Here is a 14,930-nt window from a genome sequence, read left to right on the forward strand (position 1 = left end):
TGAACTATTTTGATTGTCTACATGTGGGAAATACATACCAGAAATTATGCTCTGTATTTTTGAAACACTCTGTATAGGCACGAACTCACTCTGTCTAATAGTGTTGCCAACGCGATTCTTAAAAACTCGCTATGAAACAGTGCAGAAACCGCTAAATTTTCATACAGTCAATGTAAAATGAAATTATTTTGCCGCTGTGAGTGCTAAAAATACCCGCTAAATCCCTACATTAAATATACAATTATCATAAATTTCACCCGCTAAACTAAGAAAAAAAATCCCCAGATCTAGCGGTAATACCGCTGTATTGGCGACACTGCTGTCCAAGACGTCGTCCCTTCCGGTGACAAAATATACCCATCGTAACACATTATCTTCACAGTCTACTATATACAGTTACGAAGCTTGAGTTTTGAGGGTGCTAGAAACAATAGACTTTGACGGTACTATTTTGAATTGCCTGTAATGAGGCGATATTAGCGATCCTGGTGGTGAGCAGCTACCTATTGTTTGCATATTTACTACGTATTGAGCTTTGCGACTGTATATACTAGACTGTGGTATCACAGTTATGTCTTTGACTGTGGTGGTATCTTCTTCTTCACCCAGCACTGGGCGGACCAAGCGACACTTTTCCTTCAACGGAACTCCTCTTTTGAATGATATATGCTGTAGGTGTGTTTTTCCATACTAAATAATTTTATTAATCGTTTAAACAAAACGTTACATGAGCGTGGCTGTCTGGTTTTTGACATTTCATGGATTTGAACTGTTACTTATTTGAATAGCCCGCTTATGTAGTTTTTTACAACTTTTGCGTTATGGCTAACCTGGTAGCAAGTTTGCTTGTAGATGTCTCTGCTGTGTAATTTTCCATAATCTTGAGTAACAGATTGAGAAATGAGAAGTTGTGGTTATACACGTGAGTGAATTGTATAAGGACTACAACTATAAATATTGTATATTGCAGTTTTACGGTATACCTACATATAAAGTGACAATGGAAGAAATTGAGAAATATGAGGACATTCTGCTGTCACTTTTGGATTACGAACTACGTAACTCAGGTTTGTTTCGTAAACCTAACCTCATTTATCTTTAATATATATGTAATATTTGCATTATGTACTCGTATTATAATGTACTGTACTGTAATGTAATTTAATATACAAAAGAACTTCAGAAGTCTTTTTTATGGTAAGAACAATAGAATTACCTTAATTTAATCATCTTCTGTCTTAGATAGTTTGTATTATGTACCAGTAGGCTTAATATAAATTCGAGAAAATCTGAAAAACTGGTACAGCTAAGCTCTTTACGAGGTGTCGAGTGGACGACGGAAACTGACCACTACACCGTCTTTCAGATTATGGGATAAAGAAACATAGGCCTATGTAGCTAGGTTTGCTGATCTTAAGAAAGTTTTTGATACATTCAACCATAGTAAAATGTCAATGCTGGACAGAGTAGGATATTTTAAGCAGTTTACAAAAAATTGGAGATTGTAAACTTGTCCTTGTTAAACACTGTAATAAGAATACTAGCGATAGCACATATAATTAGGTCTAAAGCTCTATAAGGATGACAAAGAAAAGGATAGGCCTAGGTAAAATTAAACTGTAGTAGAGCAATAGTCTAATCCGCAAAGTACTATTATTATATCAATTACCACAAATTCTTATTATAATTAGGGTCCTAGGAAAATTATTCTGAGTAAGGTTTAAACTTAAAGTAGTCCTCAACCTTCAACTACATATGGCATAAATACATGTACGTCTATTCACAATTGTCTAAGAATGTTTCCTTTCTTCCAAGGCATACCAAAAGTGTAACCTAAGCTAATCTAACCTGTCACTGATTCGGCCTTACAAAACTCGCTTTTTGTCTGTGATCATTGATCAGTAAAGAAACTCAAGGAAATTAGATGTATGTACTGCCTCTCTCTGCCATCTACCCTTCCACTTAGCTCGAATGATCCCGCCTGCCCGCACCTCTTTGCCAGCCACCACTTTCACAGCAACTTTTCAGCCTTAAGGTTCAACTTTTTTTTTTCAACTTTACGCATTCAAGCAATGTATGCAAGATTGATACCTATCTAATATTAATTAATATATATGTGTAGTGAAGACGATGTTCAAAATGACGCATCATGTAGACACAAAATCTTCATGCATCTTAATGGAATGCGTGTTTTAAACTTGATTCTTTCAATACTCTTCCCAGATTGCATGTATAGCACATGGAAAATTGAACCATGTATGTAGATGCATAGTACATACAGTCACGAAGCTCAATTCGTAGGGAATATGCATCCAATGACAGTTGAACTTTAGTTGCTAGCCACTAGGATCGCTACTATCGCACAGTCTATTGTTCCTAGTATTCTCAGTTGCTAACCACTTGGAGCATTGTATCGCGAGAAATGCAAAAAATCACCTCAAGCTTCATGACTGTATGTACTAACGAGACTGTGGTGCTAATTGATCCACACCTTATAGTATGCTTATTCGACACCTCGTGAAGAGCTTAGGTGCACCAGTCTTTCAGATTTTCCCGTATATTAATTAAATTCTGTTATCTTTTCTTAATATTTAGACTGTTGAAAATCAAAATTTAAGCAAATGGTGATAGCTGGTGTTTTTTTTATCACATACAGTTTTATCTGACTAAATAATTATTGTTTTGTTGTAGATGGTGAACTTCCATATGTGAATGACATACAGAGCGGAAGTTTTCTGAAGTTATTAAGGACTTCAAAATGCGAAGAGATATACAGTCGATATGCAAATATCTCATCCACTGATGATCCTTTGGATGCTGTGTTCGAGAACTCTGTAAAATCATATGTGGATCTTAATTGCTCAAATCCTAAAGAGTAAGTAATGTCTGAAATAGTTTACCGTTAAGAAACCAGTAAATATAGAAACATTCTTCATTTGAGAAAATTGACACCCATATTTGAATATTATCTTTTACTGCCCTCCCCCCTCCAGGAACTGTAAATTCTTGTTCCACGCTAAACTGAAAAATTATTACAGCTTTTCATGTTTTCAGTCTAACATTGCGCTATATATAAACTCTTTTGATACTTAACCAATTCAGAAGTAATGCAATGTTGTTAACCCACTGTCTGCCACTGCACTAAGAGTGAATTAAGATGCCACCCCAGAAGTCAACTGACAAATTTTCAGGCCAGTTTTATATATAAACAGAAACGCGCACAAGTTGTGCATATAACTAGCAAAAGTTGCTATTTCACTACTCAGTTACAATTTCACTACACTCTCAGTTTCACAGTTTAAGATCCGTGCAGGTCTCAATGATTTGGATAGTTTTTTGCATGGTGTGACATGGTAGCGGTCACAGTCGGGTTCACAAAGATCACACACGCATGTCTCATTCGGATCGTGGTAGGCCTTCACTTTACATACTTTGTGGTGGTAGCCGTGTGTTGACATAGAGTTCACAAAGTGGTGCAGGTCTTGATTAGTTTCCATCCATGTTCTATTTACCATTGCCTCGGTTGTATAAAATTCGGGCCAAATCTCTGTTCCTTTCTGTCTTTTTATTTCCATTTGCTTTTTCCAGTTCTCTGTAGGTGGCAGGCTGTACTTGATCCTGAGGTCTTCCATTAGAAAGGTTTCTCTGGCAAGAACATAGACGAGTCGTGAGCAGGTGTGTTTTGATACCTCAAGGACGGTCTTCAGAAATCATGCCTTCACAGCCTCCATGGTTGGTAGATCTTTTATTCCTAACTTTTCCCACATTATTTCTATTCCATACGTTAGGATGGGTATGATCTTAGTGTCGAAGAGTTTCAAGGCTGTTTGTAGAGATAGTCTAGATAAAGATGTTATGTCGAAGATTGCCTTTGTGGCTGCCACCGCTCTTGCTTTAATGTGGATGCTGAAAGATTTTACGGTTGTCTGGAGTGTCACGCCCAGGTATTTGAAGGAATTGACCATTTGGAGGGGTTCGCTCTTGTATCACAGGCCAGTTTTATCACGCCTATAATTTCTAAACTACATGACATTAAGTAAACAGCGATCGACAGACGAAGGATCAATATATCCAGCATGACCGTGAGTTTGGAGTGGGTAACTTCTTCTAGCAATACATAGAAGAGGGAAAGTTGAGGCACGAATTGGCAGATCGAAAATGTGATGCGATAGAACGTTTGCAGTGGTTACAGTCATTACAGTTCAGTCTTGTTTCGTATTTAGTGTTTGCTGGAGATAAGTTTTACTAAAGTGAACCTTGTTAATATAGTTGTTGTTGTTTTCTAATGCCAAGCGTTTGACAATAAAGTCATTTAACCTCTTGCACTCCAATATTTTTCAAAGATATTATCATGGTCCGCCACTGAGGCACAGATTTTGAGGTGTTCCAAATCCATTTCTTGGTTTGAGATGCACAGTGGACTGATATATTCCAATTCTATGCAGGTGTTTGGCCAAACAGTCATGACCTGTTGCCAATCTAAATGCAGCTACAGACGATTTTCGTGGTAAATCGGGAATTAACTGTGGATTTTGATGCAGAGACTTCCATTTTTTCCCTTGGGATTGAGTTATCAAATTTTGTTTGTTGAAGTCTAAGTATGTAGATTTAATAAATCTCTTCACAGAGTAATACGTAGATTTAGTAACAGGTCTGTAAGTAGCAGTGCTGCCCTTCTTTGCTAAAGCATCCACATTCTCGTTTTCCAGGATTCCACAATGGGATGGTATCCATTGGAATACAATTCTTTTATTGAGTGATAATAATTGAGAGAGCATTTCAGTTATTTCTGCTGTTTGAGATGAAGGTGTGTGTTTAGAGACGATTGATAGAATAGCTGCTTTGGAGTCTGACAATATAACTGCATTCCTAAATTTATTGATGTGGCATAGAAGATTCCTGAGACATTCACTTATTGCAATGATTTCACCATCAAAACTTGTTGTTCCATATCCAAGAGATCTATAAAGTGAGAAGAGACAGCACATAACACCTTGTTCTCTGGAGATCAAGGATCTGTTGGTGTATAAATGAAGCCAGTTTTGTGGAGGGTATCTAATATTAATTGTCTCTAAAGACAATTGTTTCAGCATTTCAGTGTTTACTTCTGATTTCAGTATTTCTTCTGTTAAATTTAGATTATATTCTATATTTAATAGAGTTAAAGGGTTTGGTTTAATTTGTAAGTTTTCTTTTAAATTCGGGATATTGATTTTCTGTTTGAATTTTTGAACCATGAATATGAAACTTTTTTGAGTTTTCAATCTACAGAGAGGACTGTATGAATGCCAATTGTTTCCTGATAGTCTGGTAAGTTTTCCGTATTGAATCAGTGCTTTTTCTTCTATTTTCATTTTGATGCTGTTAATATTAGTAAGGAATCTCATAGAATCTGTTGGAGTTGTTTTGACTCCACCAGTAATGAGCCTGAGAGCTTGGTTTTGATCATGTTCTATGTCGTTTATGAAATGTGAAGTAATTAAAATTTCTCCATAGTATGTCAGCACTGGCTGTATAAACATTTTGTATGTAGTGTTCAAAGTATTTCTAAAGCATCCCCATTTATTTCCTGCTAGTCTTTCAGAAGGGAGAATCTTTTACGAGCTTTTTCAGAAATGTATTTCAAATGGCTGCTCCATGTTAACTTACTGTCGAAAATAACTCCAAAATATATGGATCCATAAGTCCTAGGAAGGTATTGGCCATTGTATAGGATATTGAATTCTCTTTCTTTTTACCAAGTCAAACTATTTGGTAGTTAGGCCTACTTGTTAAAAGAATAAATCATTCACAAGTGAGGGAATTACTAATCGAGGGAAAGAATGTTTTCTTTTCATGACTAGATAAGGCATAGGCGAAAGCAGTAAATAAATTGTGTAGATATTCATACATTGGAAACAAAGGTCTTGCTTATATTATAATTCTTTCATAACAAGGAATATTGACGAGCACATAAGTGCGATACACACACTAAAGCATGGTCTGTAGGCTACTATTTTTATTGCCTATATTTTCGGAAAAGGAGAAACGAAAATAAATGAAAATATTTAGAAAACTAAAACATAAAAATGGCAGATTTTTTTTTCTTTTCTTTTTTTCAGGTGTATGCATTGTTATAGCACATCAAGCAGTGTTGACTCATCACTGCTTGACAGCTGTTAGAAGTTCGTACTTTTTACTTATCATTCGCATTCTTTCAGGCAGATGGAAGTAATGTGTATGGGTATTGCCAGTCTTCACGCATTTGTTCAGAGCAACTGGACAGGACCACCTCTTGAAACTTCTGATGGAAGCTCTGTATTGCCATGGTTCCAATCATGGTATGACAGACACAACCTCCGTCAAAGAGAGTTGGAAGAGGAGATTACAACATGCTTGTTGCTTGATGGGGAAAGTTGTTGTTCTGTTATGAAACACTCAGAACTTCTGCTGTTGGCTCGTGTGTGTCTGAGGGTCTGCCGTGATACAATGTCAACACTACCAGTTAGTAGAAAAAATTGGTCTTAGGAGCATACACGTTCCATTCTTAATTTTAAAATATATCAGTTGAACCTTTTTGACAAGTAGAATAATTTCTTAATAAAAATCTTATTATCTGTATTATTATAGAAAGTAAACCTCTTATTTTTGTTATCTTCAGCCTAGCTTCCACTTAAAACTGAATTATCATTTAAAGGGGTGAGAATGATGTAGTTCTAAGCCACACAGACAAAAAAATGTTACAGGATAGTGGATTAAAAGTTTAGAGTCCAATGCTATTAGGTGCAGTGTCATACTTTCTTTGGCGTATACTTACGTCATTAATTGTTGAGTAATTTTTTTACAATATTTTACTAGTAGCTTCCCCAAATGTGTAAGAAATGAATTCGCACAAAAAACCATTTTTGTTAAAAGTGTGGCTTTGGATTGTCTCATTCTCACTCCTTCATTTATCTAAAATTAAAAATTGAGTGATACAACAATACACTTGCTAGGTATAGGGCAGGGCTGGGCACATTACGTGATTCTGAGAAATGAGCACTGTTTACTTTGAAGAGCAATTCTCCCGAGCGGTGTGACGCTTGCATACTGTACGTCACTCGCTGTCATTGCAGTGGTTGACTCTGCAGTAGGATTGCGAACTTTGAAGGTGCACCCGCCTGAGAAGCTGTATCTCAGATGAAAACCTAAATTATATTTTGAGATTGAACATGGCTAATTTATATGTTCCAAACATTCAACGACTTCTGCAAATGAAACAACCTCATAAGTCTCAGAAAACAAACACATAGTTATTTTGGTTATTGAGTTTCAAAGAGTTTTGTTTCAATAGAAAATATTTATTGATTTCAGATTAATAGAAGTACGATTTTGTTACAATAGTTTATTCATGTAAAAAAAAAGTGTAAAAGAATGTTTATTATTAACCTTCTTCTTGTGTTTCTGATTGAAATCCTTTATTACATATTATTTTTATATTATTAATACCATTATGTAATTGTAAAGCACTGTTGCATATAGGTTGTGTAAATAAGCCTAATGATTTGTGTGTGTGTGTGTGTGTGTGTGTGTGTGTGTGTGTGTGTGTGTGTGTGTGCGCGTGTTTTTGTGTGTATGTGTAGAGCGAAGTTTATTTCATTAAATTAATAAGAGTGTTATAATGTCTGTACTGTACAATGGATTGATATAATATCCTTATAAACTATTATGTACTGACGGACTGAATGAATAGAACAACCTTGTTATATTAATGTTATATTAATGCAGGGAAGGTAGCTGTAATGTGAGTCTACCACTGCGTGAACGTTCTGCTCCGGCTTGGAATTGAAATGCCTTGCGGAGCGAGAGCAGCTCTGGCCGGCTATACAGAGCTGCTCTCATGCCCAGTGCTGGTATAGGGTGACCAGACGTCCTCTTTTATCCAGACATGTTCTCCTTTTTAGACCTTTGTCCGGAGTCTGGCCAGATTAAAAAAAAAAATCAAGAAATGTCCTCCTTTTCGTAACATGTATACCTGATATTTTGAAACTATCTGATTTGACACCTTTTTCAAGCAATTTGCCAGTAGGTGCCAGCAGCATCGACAGAATATACTCTTTGCCAACGTTCATAACTCTCTTTGCTCCTCTTTTTGATAATAATTATAGTTCCCTTGGCTTTCATATGTAGCTAACTGTAAAATAATTTTATATTATTTAGTTTTATCATAAGTATGTATAATAAAATAGATATTGACATAATTTTAAATATAATGTAGGCCTAAGCCTAAATATAAATATATATTTTCTGTCCTCTTTAATAATTATAGTTCCCTTGACTTTCATATGTAGCTAACTGTAAAATCATTATTAAGTTTTATCATATTGTAATAAAATAAATATTAACATACTTTTAAGTATGTTATAAGCCTAAATCTGTACTGTATATTGACGTAATTTAAAGTATTAATATAAGGCCTAAGCCTAAATCAAAGTACATATTTTCTGTCCTCTTTTTTTCGAACAATGTCCTCCTTTTTGAAACTTTGTGTTCTCTTTTTTATCGATGTAAATCTGGTCACCCTATAAAAATGCCATAATAATAATAATAATAATAATAATAATAATATCATCATCATCATCATCTTGGAGCCTACTGATATACCAAAGATCCTAAACACGCGATGTGACCACATATGTTAAAGCATGTATAAATAAACTTAACAAAATCAAGTAATAATAATATCATCATCAAGTCTTAGGTGTTTCAGCCTGTAGCATCTACATCTGGTCCACCCAGTGTCTTTTAAATCATTCTATAGTCCACACCCTGTGGAGTAATGGTTAGCACGTCTGGCCGCGAAACCAGGTGGCCCGGGTTCGAATCCCGGTCAGGGCAAGTTACCTGGTTGAGATTTTCTCTGAGGTTTGCTCTCAACCCAATACAAGCAAATGCTGGGTAACTTTCGGTGCTGGACCCCGGACTCATTTCACCGACATCACCTTCATTTCATTCAGACGCTAAATAACCTAGATGTTGATATAGCGTTGTAAAATAACCCAATAAAATAAAAAAAATAAAAAATCATCCTATACTTCTTAATTAAAAAAAAATTATGTGGAATTCTGTTAGATTTCATTCTACTTGTATGAGATATCCAGTTGTTTCTATAACAAGTCACTTTTTCATTTAACTTAAACATACTACTAGTTTTTTTTTCTGATTTATTCGTTGTTGTTGTTTAGTCAACTGTCCAAAAACAGGTTGGAATCTCATAAGTGACACCAATAAGGCATCACTGATGAGGCAACTAAGCCAGGAGATAATGGGCCAGTTCCGTTCCCCCCTCCATTTCGTACATTGCTGACTAGTAACATAGTTCGCTAATCAGACTTAAGTTGTATACAAACAATTAAATTGTTCTTCCCCTGACACATATCATTAAGTGAGATGTACTGCCGATAATTTTATGTAACCTGCTACACTCTAAATTAATTTCATTCCATTTTCTTTGTATAATCTTGTCTCTCTCCCTCATAGTCCATGTTTCACTTGCATCTAGAGTAAACTTGTTATCGGCATTACTTTATAAAACTTCAAAATTGTGTCCTTTCTTAATTTATTTTTTAAAGATTTTCTAGTGGCACCATTCAGTAATTAAACTTTCAGTTTCTTGATCAAGACTTTTAGTATATCGTAAGAAAAAGTACATTCCTAATCACTTGTTTCAAGATATTTTTCTTTATTATTACTTTTGATCTTATATTGTCTTTGCTATGTAATGCAGGTGTGCACCTCAAAAAGTGGCCAGGGGAATATCTTATTATTGACATTCTACATCAGAATTGCCAGACAGAAATTAATATGAAGGATTGATGCCGTAATATTTCAACGAAATTCATACTTCATTTTTCATCACTAGTCATGCAGTTTGTCCCATGCAGTAGCTTCGCGATTTGAAGCAGCATGCGAGATTAACAATACAGAATGAGTGCGAGTTTGAGTCATTATGAGGGAAAAAATGTTGTTATGAAATTTCAGCAAAGTGTGTGGAATCAGTGCATACCAGCATTGTGATCAGTGACTATTCAAATCCATTTTTGTAAGGTAGCCTGGGGAGGCGATTGTACTAACTACACGTGCCCCGTACTGGTTGGATGATCGTTCACCTCTCCGAGACATGTGAACACAGGGCCAGTAGTCGGCTGGTTAGCTTTGGTCCTCCATGGATGTCGCACCATGGATGAACTGACTGATATAGTTTTGTTTCGAATTAGGCCTACATTTTTTGCTCCATAACAACTGTTTTGTACTTAACTGTTAGTACATCAACTCACAGACACTGTGAGTTATGGCAGGGGAGGGTGATTGTCACATGAATTCTGGGAACTGCTAGTTGTTAGGGCAGTTGGAAGATGAGTTTACAGTTCATTGCAAAAATATATTGTTTATGTGTGGCACCATTCTCACAATGAGCATTGAGTTGAGTTATATAGGGTAGTATGTTTTGAATACTTGTAGTAGGTTGCAGAATGAATGTTTTGAACCAAACATAGCTCTTTCCTTGTCACACTTTGTCTGTCACCACATTTCAAGTAAGGATGGAAAGCTTCTATGCAAATAAGGCAACCTACTAATTATTATTAAGTGTACAAAAAATATAATAATAATAATAATAATAACATCATCATCCACTTCCTTTTCTATCCACCTATTGCTGCCTTACATTTGTGGGTTTGCCATGTTTCACAACAGAATTTTTTTTTTTTTTATTTCTCAGAGTAGTCAGTGGTGGCTCCTACGATGCCTGTTCATACATCAGCAAGTGTTGGATGAATTCTCGCCTACACTTCATGCAGTTATAACAACACTGTTACAAGATTTGGCAACATGTGAGCCCCTTATGAGCAGGGAACACAATCAGATCTGTTTCCATTTGGAGGCTGCTCAAATACATCTCTACTACAGACACGTCACCAAGTCTAATGAACATTGGAAAATGGCATTAAAGGCAGCAAACATGGATATTGAGCTTACAGGTAAATGTAATATCTTTGAGGCATACCAGAATATATTATGTGCACCTGTATGTATTTGTTACATTATTGTGTGAGGGAAAGCTTGATATTTGGAAAACAACATACAGGTTCGTAACTCAGGCTTTGAAATTATGTATTAATTCCGAAATTACATTCTACACACTAGCTGCAATTGTATTTGAGAAAATAATTATGTTAAGGTAGTAGGTACTGTTTTCTTTCGAAAGCAGTGTATTATACGTGAAATGAATTGCTTCTTGCAATTTATTTCCATTTTCAAGGATGGAACAATTTTATTATGTCTCCTGTACATTAATTCTGTTATTGTCTACAGTATTGGTTAAAATGATGGTGAAATTAGTTTCGTCAGTGAGGTTGAACCACTTCTTGAGTTTGTTTCTGAGGAAATTGTTTATTAAGCATTCTTATGGTACAGTAGAACCCCTATTTAATGTTTTTCTGTGGACACAAAATAATTAAGCTTAAATGGGAGTTGTCATTAAATAGGGGTTTGCTGTTTTTCTTTAAAACAATTTAATACGTTTGCTAAGGTTCAATTTATTTGCAAAAAATGCTGCGATAAGTAAATTATAGATAAAACTGTATAAAAAAAGACAATAAGGGGAAGCTGGGTGCCATTAAGTAAGTGATGGATAATACCGTAACAAAAAAGGAGAACAATAAGAGGAAGCTGGGTGCCAATCAAGTCCTCATCTTACCATCCAAATGTCAAGATCTCTCTTCGCATTTTAATTTGTTTTCAATTTCGTGAATTAAATTAACCTTTTCTGCAAGAGAAGGTGTTTTCATTTTCGTGGGAATTGTTTTCTTGTGAAACAATTCCGTCCCTTCATTGCTGCCAGGTAGTCAAAAGAAAGATAACAATTGCCAAGGAAGCTTTTAATAGAGAAAGGAACATCTTCTGTGGACGTCTGGAAAAAAAATTAAGGCAGAAGCTAGTGAAGTACTTCGCTTGGAGTGTGTCATTGTTTAAGGCAGAAACTTGGACATTACGACGAAGTGAAGAGAAAGAACTAGATGCATTTTAAGTGTGGATATGGAGAAGAATGGAGCGTGTGAAATGGAAGGACGGAGTAAGCAATGAAGCTGCGTTGGAAAGAGTGGTTGAAGAAAGAATGATGCTGAAACTGATCAGGAAGAGGGATAGGAATTTTTTAGTAGGTTATTTTACGACGCTTTATCAACAGCTTTGGTTATTTAGCGTCTGAATGAGATGAAGGTGATAATGCCAGTGAAATGAGTCCGGGGTCCAACTGTGTACGTTACCCAGCATTTGCTCATATTGGGTTGAGGGAAAACCCCGGAAAAAAACCTCAACCAGGTAACTTGTCCTAACCGGAAATCGAACCCGGGCCACCTGGTTTTGCAGTTAGACGTGCTAACCGTTACTCCACAGGCGTGGATGGAATAGGAATTGGTTGGATCACTGACTGAGAAGAAACTGCCTGCTGAAGGATGCACTGGAAGGAATGGTGAACGAGAGAAGAGTATGGGGCAGAAGAAAATATCGGATGATAGACGACATTAAGATATATGGATCATATGAGGAGACAAAGGAAAAGGCAGAAAATAGGAAAGATTGGAGAAAGCTGGGTTTTCAGTGAAAGACTTGCCCTTGAGCAGAACATTGAATGAAAGAATGACTGACTGTCTGTCTGTCTGTCGCACTGACACCATGCACCTCATCGAGAGCACAACAAAGACAAGAAGAGACTGATGCTGTCAGTTGTGAATTGTGATGGATGACGATCATTGAATGTGACTGGTTCTTGCAAAGGATGGGAATTAACAGGCAGTTTGTGTCCTGTTCTCCTGTGTCTTATTCTGCTCATGACTGGTTCTTGCTAAGAGCGGGAATTAGCAGATGAACAGGCACACAGCCTTGTTTTGACTTAGGGAAGAAGTGGGGATCATGTGACTCATTCCATTTTCATGTAACATGAGGCAACAGACTCTTTAAAAAATAGTAAAATGTGATTAATGTTAAATCGAATATTTTTTTAATCCATACGACCTCGAATATAATCATATGTAATAATTACTGGGATCGTACAAATTTAACATAAAATGCGGGAAAACGTTAAATAATAAAGGTCGCCTTTGTGTGTTTGAGGATTTAAGTTTCAATTTGATAAACTTCGCAAAATTGACCACCTGTTATGTGAAATCCGTGAAACAGGATTCTGTCCCATACTTGCTCTTTCTCTATATGTTTTAATTTAGTGCTTTTCTTCTCTATAAATGCAAATATTTTTATCATTATTGTATAATGTCCCTCTAGAAGCTGAATTTTGTCATTACTGTATCCATATCTTAAGAAAAAAAAATATATATATATATATATATTTTTTTTTTTTTTTAATTGAAGCTAGGTGTTTGAAATTTCTTTATAATAGGTACCAATTTCTTCTTTGGCTATTCCATAGGCAGTCTCATTACTAGCTATATTAAATTAACTTACTATCCACAGTTATTGTAATGTCAGTGTTTTTGTTAAAAGTAATATTTATACATTTATGTGTATTATGTCGTGGAACTATACATTGCTTTCAATCTTGCAGGTGCACTTGGAAAGAGAACAAAATTTCAAGTAAAAGAATTAGCACAACTTACAGTTAAGGTCTCTGTAGCTGAGAATGGCAGGATCACCAACTTTCCTACTGTGCAGTCAGAACATTTCCCCAAGGTAACATAAACGTCAGTCACTATCATGTTCAATGTGGAAAATTATTGTACTATGCATAATTTTCGCCTTCACATAATTTACGTGCTCCAATTTTTTATTATTTTTCTTCAATTTTTTTTGTTTTGCAATGTTCAGCTCTTGGTCAGTTATAATGGTAAAATACAATGACATCACAGCTCGCCGCATGCCTCAGCACCTCTCATGGCTCCCTTGAGTTACTTGACAAAGAGTTGCTTTTGCAGCCAATGTAATCACACACATAAAAATCATCCCTTCTATCCTGGCCGATCGCACTTCAAGCTTTGTGATAAATCCAACCTCTAGAGTAACAGTCAGGGCTGGGCAAAATACTGACATCCAACTATTTCAAATACAAATACAAAATACTTCAAAGAATAGTATTTGAATTACAAATACAAAGTACTTTTAAAAAATTAACAAAAATACATTTGTATTTCAAATACTCGATACAATATATAAATAAGTAAAAATATTACTGAAAATCTAAAATATAATAATAATAATAATAATAATAATAATAATAATAATGGCTTTATTTAACCTTGCAGAGTTAAGGCCGTAAGGCCTTCTCTTATACTCAACCAGGATTATATTAACATTAAAAGTATTTTTATCTCCAAGTTTTATATAAACACTGTAACTGAACATTTTTCCTTTTCCCAGTCAGCAATGAAATTATGCTACATATGAATAATTACTACTCGCTTAAAAAAAAAAAAAAAGTTTCTCAAAACGTTTATCAAATAAGGATCCCCTTGAATAAATCCTGCAAAATTGAACAGTCTTTCTACAGGCTCAGAGCAACACAAACTTGTATTATACTTTATAAAAGCTTGTTTTACTGTTGGGTAATCCTCCAGAGTGCACAGGGTTGTCCCTTTGCCATTGAAGAATTGTATGACCTCATACATCGCAGTAGACAAGTTCTTTTCTTTTTGCTTTTCAAAGTCTGTGTACTTGATTTGAAAACATAAAAATTGTTTTCAGTGTCTTCATTGTCTGATCTAACCAATGGTGTAGCGAGAACTGCTCAGCTGATTTCACACACATATTCTGTATCCTCTGATTATCATTTGGTGAGGCAGTGTCAGGTAGCCATCTCATCTTAAATGATGGGTGGAGCAAGCTGCCAAAATAGCTCAATTTGCTTCTGGGATCAGATCAAACATCGTTTTAAATCTTGATGAAAGCGAACTTATTAGGAT

General features: G+C 35.6%; 1 protein-coding gene across 1 annotated transcript in view; it reads left to right on the top strand.

Annotated features, from left to right (window-relative positions):
- Nucleotides 1-860: 860 nt before the first annotated feature.
- Nucleotides 861-14,930, top strand: part of LOC138705156 (tetratricopeptide repeat protein 27) — a 55,498-nt gene continuing 41,428 nt past the window's right edge. Inside the window, exons 1-5 of the mRNA XM_069833820.1 lie at nucleotides 861-1,067; nucleotides 2,692-2,875; nucleotides 6,201-6,483; nucleotides 10,739-10,997; nucleotides 13,580-13,704. Coding sequence (XP_069689921.1) covers nucleotides 1,001-1,067; nucleotides 2,692-2,875; nucleotides 6,201-6,483; nucleotides 10,739-10,997; nucleotides 13,580-13,704 — 918 coding nt within the window. The 5' untranslated portion in view covers nucleotides 861-1,000. The remainder of the gene's footprint in view (nucleotides 1,068-2,691; nucleotides 2,876-6,200; nucleotides 6,484-10,738; nucleotides 10,998-13,579; nucleotides 13,705-14,930) is intronic.

Source organism: Periplaneta americana, chromosome 8 (genome assembly GCF_040183065.1).
Source record: "Periplaneta americana isolate PAMFEO1 chromosome 8, P.americana_PAMFEO1_priV1, whole genome shotgun sequence".
Lineage (NCBI taxonomy): Eukaryota > Metazoa > Arthropoda > Insecta > Blattodea > Blattidae > Periplaneta > Periplaneta americana.